This window comes from Nannospalax galili, unplaced genomic scaffold (assembly GCF_000622305.1).
Source record: "Nannospalax galili isolate Female #2095 unplaced genomic scaffold, S.galili_v1.0 scaffold340, whole genome shotgun sequence".
In the NCBI taxonomy this organism is placed as follows: Eukaryota; Metazoa; Chordata; class Mammalia; order Rodentia; family Spalacidae; genus Nannospalax; species Nannospalax galili.
The window spans coordinates 552,800-562,072 of record NW_008347519.1 but is presented as its reverse complement, the minus strand read 5'-3'; the positions used below and the strand labels follow the sequence as shown (position 1 = coordinate 562,072).

The following is a 9,273-nucleotide window of genomic DNA, read 5'->3' as shown; positions in this document are numbered from 1 at the left end:
AAACACAGGATTCATATTATTTGCTTTGTATTTTGGTTCTGCTTTTCATAAAAAAGGAGAATGAGAAGATGTCTTCTAAACATTTTCTCCCCCAGCTCGCTGGCCCCTACCTCTAGACTGCATCAGGCTGATTTCATTTGGATTAAGCATTCCTACTTCCTCTATTTTCTTACCCACTCCTGAGCCTGTCGCTATCCCCCAGCCCCCAGCCAGCTTGGTGGTAAGACAGGCAGTGTGGCAGATGCCTGTGTATTTATAACCTGGGAGCACTTCTTGGGAAAAGTGACTAAGATGCTAAGAGCATATTTATAGCTGAGTTCTGACGTAAGTGTCAGCGAGGAGGTAGGGCCAGGCCAGGAGCAACAGAAAGGGGGTGGGAAGAGTTGGAAATTGGGGGCATCTGACAGAGAGGGTGTGGGAAAGGTGGTGCCAGTGACTCCTACAGCCACTTCTTGTTACTTCCCCTGAGTCTGTCTCCTGGCACCATCAAGTAAGCCCTCCCAGGCACCTCCAGAGGCCGACTCATCTGCCTTACGGGCTCATATTCTAGACCCCAAGAGCTAGTAGGCTGCCACTTACCTGCAGTGACAACAGAGGGGGAGCTGAGAGATGTGGAGAGCACTAGCCAGAGGTCTTGAATATGTTTCAGGGCCTGGGAGAAAGGCGGGCAGACAGGAGTGTCTCCTAATCTCTTCTCCTCCCTCCCCACCACATGGTACCCTGAGTCTCTAGAAAGAGCCTGGTCCCTACCACAGAGCTCCATTAATACATGTCAAAGGCTGCAGTGATGTGGTACTGAGGATAGACCCTGCTTTCTGGTAGTGGTGAAGGAAGAGAGAAGAGGAATCAGTTCTTTGTGGGGGATGCAGGATCCCCAAAGTTGAGAGAGTGAGATGCACTCCCCACTCTCCATTCTCCTAGCAGCTCCATCCCTATCTCCAACCATAAGACAGCTGAGGTCCAGTGGCATGGCACTGCCACATGGTGGACACTGATGGTACTGAGGCCCAGCCCTCAAAGAACACTTGTCTCCCCTGGTCCAGATCTAGTACTCTCTAGACAACCCTACCAGCTAAACAAGGGGAAGATGAAGAAGTGAAATGGGGACACAGTTCTAAGTCATACTCCCTTTCCTTATAGCTTTCTCCCTGTGGCCTCCCCAGCCTCTTAAAGAAATTGGGGGTAGGGGGTTAAGGAGAAAAGCTAGCCTGATGCCCATCCTCTTAGATCAGAGATGGTGGAGGGTCCATCTCACTCCCATTTAAGGTCATGCACGTTAGGGCTGGGTATGTAGCTCAGTTAGTAGAGTCTAGCATGCACAAAGCCTTGAGTTCAAGCCTCAGCACAGGATAAAAAATAGGCATGGTGGTACATGTCTATAATCCCAGCACTTGGCAAGATCTGAAATTGAAGGTCATCCTTGGCTATATAGGAAGTTCACGGCCAGCCTGGGCTACATGAGATTCTGTTTCAAAAAATAAAATAAGCAACAAAAACATAGTCATTTGCCAGTAGTCTCAGCTACTAAGGAGATTGTAGTCTTCTAAGTATGGTGGTACAAGGCTATAATCCCCGTATTCAGGAGGCAGAAGCAGGAGAATTTCCATGAGCTCAAGGCCAACCAAACTACCTAGTAAGGCCTTGTCTCAAACTCTCAAAGTCTCAAACAAACAAACAATCAGAGCTTGGGGAATGACTCAGTCGGTAAAGCACATGTCTTGCAAGGTCAAGGATCTGAGTTAGAGCCCCAGAACCCAGATAAAAATGGTAACCTGAACTTGAAATCCCAGGGCTGGAGAGGCACAGAGAAGAGATCTCTGGGACTCGTTGGCCAGCTAGTCTAGTCTGATTGGTGACGTCTAGGCTAATGAGAAGACCCTGTCTCAAAGGAGATAGATGAGGGGCTGGAGATATGGCTCAGCGGTTGAGAACACTGGTTGTTCTCGCAGAAGACCCAGGTTTGAATCCCAGCACCCACATGGCAGCTAACAACTGTCCGTAACTCTAGTTCCAGGGGATCCAACAGGCTCTTCTTTCTTCCTTGGGCATTGCACGACACGGGTGCACTTACCTACATGCAGGCAATACACTCATACACATAAAATAAAAATAATAAAATATTTTTTAAAAGGAGGTAGATGATTGGGGGCTGGAGAGATGGCTCAGCAGTTAAGAGCACTGACTGCTCTTGCAGAGGACCTGGGTTCGATTCCCAGCACCCACATGGCGGCTACAAACCGTCCTTAACTCCAGTTCCAGGGGAAATCAAAGCCCTCTTCTGACCTCCACGGCATTGCACAACACGGGTACACTCACACACATGCAGGCAATACACTAATATACACAAAATAAAAATAATAAATAAAATTTATTTAGGTAGACGAAAGTGGGGCATGGTGGTACAGGCCTTTGATCCCATCACTAGGGAGGCAGAGGTATGCATTTGTGAGACTGAGGCCAGCCTGGTCTACATAACAAGTTCCAGGTCACCTGGGGAGACCCTGTCAAAAAAAAAGAGTGAACAATCTTCTTAAGTGTGACACCTAGGGTTGTCCTCCAACTTCCACACATACACGCACACACACACACACACACACACACACACACACACACATACACACATGTACTTTAAAAAAAATCAGTGAGGCAGCATGGTAAGGAGGGCTGGGATTGACTAAAAGTTAAAGCTACTGTGCTTTTCTTGCTTTGTTCTCAAAATCCCTTAAACTTCCATTTTCTGACCCCATTAATCAAGGCCTGGTACCACTCCAAGGGTGCCTCAAACTTAGGCAGCTCTTACAGCACTCTGAAAGAGAAGTAGTTACTGGGCATAGACTCTGCAAAGTCACATGCCCTTCTGCCAGTCTTAATGGACTCTGCCCTCCTGTAACATTGCATCACTACCACCCCCACCTCTCTGGGTTTCCCCAGACATCACAGAAGCACGTCCTCACCTCTTGCTCTGGCCTTCATCCACGTTGTGCTCCAGTCCAGTTGGACTCTGAGCAGCTAGCACAGGCAGGGTCAAGGGGTGACGTCTGTGTCCCGTGGCATGCCACCTTGGCCTGAACAAGAAGATTCCATTTTCCTACCTCCCCCTTCAAACCCTCATGCCTATCCCAGCTCTAGTGCTAGGAATAGAGACCAGAATTATTCTTCTGACCTAAAGGCCCCAAAGATATAACCACTGGAGCCCATAGCTACCTCACAGAATTGTTACAGCAGTGGAAGGCAAGACAGGAAGACAGAACATATGGGGGAACCGCTCTTCCCCATCTGGCTCATATTGGAGTCCCTCCTCTGAGTCCCAGACCTTGGGAACTGAGCATGTGAAATCATCCTCTTTCTTGCATCATGCATGTCCACGTTGCACCCCCTATGCCCTTACCTCAAGCCACTACAGCCAGATGGTGAAACCCGAGCTCCAGGGGAGACCTCCACCCCCTGCAGGGGCCAGATGGGCAGTGCAGCTGGCCAATCCTAAGGCTCAGACGGTAGGTTTGCTGGCTAACCACTAGGTGAGGAAGCCCAGGCACTTGGCTCTAAAGAGGCCCTGCTCAGTAGCCAGTCAGGAACTGTGAGGGCCAAACATAGCTAATCATCAGATGATCTTTCAGCATTCCTGAGCTGCAGGCCATCGAATACAAGTGGCTGTACCCTTACTCAGGGGTTGCTGTGACACTGCCATCTGCTGCTTCTGTACCCTCTTTGGCTCCCACGAAATCAGACTCATTAGACGTGCAACTGCCATCTGAGGCTCCTGACTCAGGGCCATCCACCTGGAAGATGGAGCTCCCAGACGTCCAGCTCTGGCCAGTACTACTGTGGACACTGGCTTGGGTACAGGGCATAAGATCTGCATGCCCCTCCTGTGGGGGTCCAACACTGGCACCCCAAGCAGAACATGCTCTGGTCCTGGAGCTAGCCAAGCAGCAAATCCTGGAGGGGCTACACCTGACGAGTCGTCCCAGAATAACTCACCCTCCACCCCAGGCAGCGCTGACCAGAGCCCTTCGAAGACTGCAGCCTGTGAGTGTGGCTCCAGGCAATGAAGAAGAAGTCATCAGCTTTGCTACCATTGTAGGTGGGTGAGGAGAGAGTGACAGAGAAAGGGAGGAAGAAGAGGAGCCTGGCAGAAAAGGGAGAAGGACTGGGGTGTGGCAAGAGGAGGAGGAGCTGAGGGCAAGTATGGGTGTGAAGACACAGGCAGTCCCTGCTCTTTCTGAAGGTCTGTTTGAGGGACAGTGGTGGGCAGGAAGAGGGGAGGTCAGAAGGGAACTTTGTTCACATTTTTCTTTCCTTTTTCTGTCGTTTGAGCAGCCTCCACTTCGACCTACAGTTCCATGCTCACCTTCCATCTCTCCCCTCTTTGGTCCGGACACCTGTACCACGCCCGCCTCTGGCTGCACGTGCTTCCTTCCCTTCCTGGTACTCTATACCTGAGGATTTTCCGATACGGCACAAGGAGGGGGTACCAAGGGTCCCGCACCCTCCTAGCTAAGCACCAAATGACTACGACTGGCTGGCACGCCCTGACTCTGCCCTCTAGTGGTCTGAAGGGTGAGGAGTCTGGCGTTCTGAAACTTCGATTGGACTACAGACCTCTGGAAAGCAACAGTACAGTTATTGGACAATCAGGGCCTCTCCTGGACATGACAGGACACCAGCATCCCTTCCTAGAACTCAAGATTGGAACCAATGAACCTGAAGCAGGCCGAGTCAGGAGAAGGACCCCCACCTGTGAGCCTGAGACCCCCTTATGTTGTAGAAGAGATCATTATGTGGACTTCCAGGAACTGGGGTGGCGAGACTGGATCCTGCAGCCTGAGGGATACCAGCTGAATTACTGCAGTGGGCAGTGCCCACCCCACCTGGCTGGCAGCCCTGGCATTGCTGCCTCCTTCCATTCTGCTGTCTTTAGCCTCCTCAAGGCCAACAACCCTTGGCCTGTGGGCTCTTCCTGCTGTGTGCCCACTGCTCGAAGACCTCTCTCACTCCTCTACCTGGACCATAATGGCAATGTGGTCAAGACAGATGTGCCAGATATGGTAGTAGAGGCCTGTGGCTGCAGCTAGCAAGAGGACCTGGGGGTTCAGAGTGAAGATCAGGGTTCAAGTTGGGAGTTCCCAGGCAAGGGACTCCTGTGTCTGGAAGCATCAAATTTCCTGATCCACACCTACACCCAACAGACTATCTGGAACTATATAAGTGGGTTGACCCCTATGGAACTCAAATGGGCAAATTTTTGTCCCAGATTCTGGCCTATTTCAGGCTGTTTGATGTGTGGGCATATGGGTAAAGTGTTTCCTCTAAAGGGGACTACCTGGGGCAGCATGATTTCCCACGCTAGGTGCTGTGAGAGGACAGCAGGGGCTGTCGTGGGAGGGAAGGAAGAAGGCAGAAAAAAGATTCTTAGTCTCTCCCAAGAAAAAAAAAATCCCTCAGTACAAGGAAGAAGGACAGGGCCCAGCAGATTGGGAAAAGGCAAACAAGCAGGTTGACTTAGGACAGGGACTACTGTGTGCTTTGAGGTAGGGTCAACAGAAAGACCATCAAGGTGCTGAGGGAGGGTGTTTTAAAAAGACCTGGAATTAGGAGTCCAGAAAAAAGGGGTGCTGAGCCTAAGAAGTTCTCTAACTTTCATTTGGGGACAAGACCCCCTGGGAAGACATACATTTGTATTTTCCTAATAAAAATAAGAAAGAAAAATCAACAAGTGTGAGTCATGATGAAAAGCTGATGGGCCCTAGCAATGGATCTAAAGTGTGGTCTGGGGACTTGTTGTCCTGAACTCCTTTCAGAAGTATCCATGAGGTCAAAACCATTTTTATAATAATATTTTATTATCACCCTCTCAAAATTGTATGGTAGAACAGGGTATGGTGGCTTATACCTGTAATCCACCATAGGATTACAATCCAGCATTCAGGAAGCTGACACAAGAAGATCACCATGAGTTCAAGACCGGCATGCACACATGGTGAATTCTAGACCAGCCTGGGCTACAGTGTGATCTTGTCCCAAAACAAGCAAAAAATATACAGTAGTTTTCCAGAATGATATCATTGCTGTTAATAGGAGTTTGTGAGCTTGTGTATTCTTTTCTTTTCCTTTCTCTCTGTGTCTCTGTCTCTGTCTCTTCCTCTCTTCTTCTCTCTCCCTCTCCCTCTCCCTCCCCCCCTTCCTCCTCCGTTCCCTCTCTCTCTCCCTCTTTCTCATAGCCCAAGCTACCCTGGAACTCTCAATCCTCCTGTCTCAGTCTCCCCAGTGCTGGGATTAAAGGCATGAACCATCATACATGGCTAAGTACTCCTGTGTGAAATTTTTTCAGTTTTCAATTCTAACAGGATATTACACATGAAAAAAGATATAGATCAATTGTTTTACTTAAAAATTAGAGAGGAGCTGGAGATGGCTGATTCAGTAAAGTGCCTGCCACACAAGCATGAGGACCTGCGTTTGGATCACCAGTTCCAATGTAAAAATGGGAGGGGGGATTTGTAACCCCAGCACTAGGGAGAGGCCGAGACAGGTAGATTCCTGAAACTCATTGGGCAGTCAACCTAGCTGAATCGATAAGTTTCAGGCTCAGTGAAAGACTCTGTTTCAAAAAATAAGGTGAAGTGTTGGTAAGATGGCTCAGCAGGTAAGGGCATCTACTGCCAAACCTGATGACTGAGTTCAATCCCCAAGAACTACACATTGGCAGGACAGAACCAACTCCCACAAGTTGTTCTCTAACCTCCATATGCAGACCATGGCACTCACATGCAACCCCCTCCCACACATACACACAATAAATAAATAAATAAATAAATAAATAAATAAATAAATAAATAATAAAAAGGAAGGTGGTATGCTCTGAAGGTTGATACCGGATATTGACCTCTGGTCTCCACGTGCACAGACACACATGTGCATTTTCACTCACATGAACACACTATACAAACATGCATATACCACACACACACACAAATTAAATGACAGGGGTTGAAGACATGGCTCAGTGGTTAAGAATGCTTGCTGCTCTTGCAGAGAACCAAATTTGGTTCCCAGCCCCCACATCAGGTGCTCACAACTGCCTGTAATTCCAGCTCCTGGGCATCTAACACCCAATCTGGCCCCTGTGGGCACCTGTACACACACGTGCATACACATATGAAAACACATACTTAGACACACACATACACATAAATAAAAAATAAAACAAAATTTTAAAAAGTAAAAGTAAAATGAAGAGGATGAAGGTCCCTTGGGAGAGTGCTTATCTTGATTTCATGAAGCTCTGGGTTGGAGTCCTATAATTTCATAAACCGGGTATGGTGGGGCATGCCTATAATCCCAGCACTCTGGAGTAGAGGCAGGAAGACCGGAAGTTCCCATAACAAGATGCCACATAACAAGGTTCTTTTCCTATCTTTCATATGTGTGTGATATGTGTATGCTTCCTTTTACATGTGTGTGGACAGGGATGCACATACATGTGTGCATGTGGAGGCCAGAGACTGATGTAAGGAATCATCTTCAATGGCTCTTCTGCTGTATCACATATTGAGAAAGGGTCTCTCAGTCAAACCCAGAGCTCTCAGATACAGTCAGTCTTGTTGGCTAGCTTGCCCTGGGGATGCCTTGTCTCTACCATCTGAGGCTGGGATTACAGGTGGACTACCATGCACAATCAAGCATTTACATGGGGTTCTAGGGCTCTGAACTCTAGTTCTCATACTTGCAAGTGCTTTAACTGCTGAGCCATCATCCCAACCCCACATAATAAGTTTGACACCAGATAGAGCTACACAAGAGTCTGTCTCAAAACAAAACAAATTTTTTAAAAAGTAAAGAGGGAGCTGGAGAGATGGCTCAGTAGTTAAGAGCACTGAGTGCTCTTGCAGAGGACCCAGGTTTGATTACCAGCACCCACATGGTGACTAACAACAATCTCTAACTCCAGTTCCAGGGGAATTCGATGCTCTCATCTGACTTCCATGGCCATTGCATGACACCAGTGCACTTACACACATGCAGGCAATACACTCATACACAAAAAAAATAAAATAATGTAGAACATATTTTTTTAAAAAGTAAAGAGGAAGCTGGGTATGGTGGTTCCCTCCTGTCATTCACTTGAGAGGCTGAGGCAGAGAATTGCTATGAGTTTGAATTCAACCTGGGCTATCTAATGAGTTCCAGACTAGCCTGAGCTACAGAGTGAGATCCTGTCTCAAAAAAATACAAGTCCAGCCAGGTGTTGTGCTACATGCCTTTAATAGAAGCACTCAAGAGGCAGAGGCGAGCGGATCTCTGTGAATTTAAGGCCAGCCTGGTCTACAAAGCAAGTTCCAGGCTAGCTGGGGTTACAGGGAGACTCTGTCTCAAAAAGACCAAAAAAACAGGGGCTGGAGAGATGGCTCAGCAGTTAAGAGCACTGGCTGCTCTTGCAGATGACCCGGGTTCGATTCCCAGTACCCCCAGCACCCACACAGAAGCTCCTCTAACTCCATTTCCAAGGGATCCAAACCCTCTTATGACCTCTGCAGGCACGGGTGCACTTACATGCAGACAATTCACTCATACACATAAAATAAAAATAATAAATAAAATATTTAAAAAAGAATTTACCTAAAAACAAAATGAGGGTTTACATTAAAAATTCTGATTAGGGGGCTGGAGAGATGGCTCAGCAGTTAAGAACACTGACTGTTCTTGCAGAAGACCCAGGTTCAATTCCCAGCACCCACATGGCAGCTAACAACTAACTGTCTGTAACTCCAGTCCCAGGGCATCCGACAGCCCCATCTGTCCTCCGAGGGCATTGCATGACATGGGTGCACTTACCTACATGCAGGCAATATATGCATATACATAAAATAAAAATAATATAAAATATTTTTTAAAATTCTGTCTTAAAAAAAAGACCAAAACAACAAAAACAAAAACAAGAACAAAATTTAAAAATCCAGAGGCTGGAGAGATGGCTCAGAGGTTAGAAGCACTGGCTACTCTTACAGAGGACAGGGGTTTGGTTCCCGGCACCTACATAGCAGCTAACAATGGTTTGTAACTCCAGTTCCAGGGACTCTGAGTTCCCCGAGATCCAATGACTTCTGTCCTCCATGAGCATGCACAACACAGGTGCATTTACGTACATGCAGGCAGCATACACACATAAAATAAAAGTAATAAATAATAAAAAAAATTTTTTTTGGTCTTTTTGAGATAGGGTTTCCCTGTAGCCCCAGCTGACCTGGAACTCACTATGTAGACCAGGCTGGC

The 9,273-nt window shown here is 47.6% G+C and overlaps 1 protein-coding gene and 1 long non-coding RNA gene across 3 annotated transcripts; one reads left to right on the top strand and one right to left on the bottom strand.

The window, feature by feature from the left end:
* Positions 1 to 2,444: 2,444 nt before the first annotated feature.
* LOC115072200 lies at positions 2,445 to 3,439 on the bottom strand. 2 transcript variants are annotated; one of them, XR_003851271.1, is made up of 3 exons: positions 3,389 to 3,439; positions 2,955 to 3,065; positions 2,445 to 2,501 (listed from the first exon to the last, which is right to left on the bottom strand). It is a non-coding gene; the product is annotated as an uncharacterized LOC115072200 (long non-coding RNA). The 2 variants fall into 2 exon arrangements; XR_003851270.1 differs by lacking the exon at positions 3,389 to 3,439 and adding an exon at positions 3,205 to 3,305.
* A 126-nt stretch (positions 3,440 to 3,565) lies between these two features.
* Inhbe (inhibin subunit beta E) lies at positions 3,566 to 5,970 on the top strand. Its single transcript, XM_008844080.2, has 2 exons — positions 3,566 to 4,084; positions 4,321 to 5,970. The coding sequence occupies exons 1-2, from the start codon at positions 3,787 to 3,789 to the stop codon at positions 5,073 to 5,075; spliced, it is 1,053 nt and encodes a 350-aa protein (XP_008842302.1). The 5' UTR covers positions 3,566 to 3,786; the 3' UTR covers positions 5,076 to 5,970.
* The last annotated feature ends 3,303 nt before the right edge of the window (positions 5,971 to 9,273 follow it).

What these genes read in the sequence shown, in the direction of transcription:
- Inhbe (XM_008844080.2), top strand. Translation starts at nt 3,787, where the DNA reads ATGGAGCTCCCAGACGTCCAGCTCTGGCCAGTACTACTGTGGACACTG. An exon ending in CAGCTTTGCTACCATTGTAG is followed by an intron (nt 4,085 to 4,320) that starts GTGGGTGAGGAG and finishes TCGTTTGAGCAG; the next exon opens with CCTCCACTTCGACCTACAGT.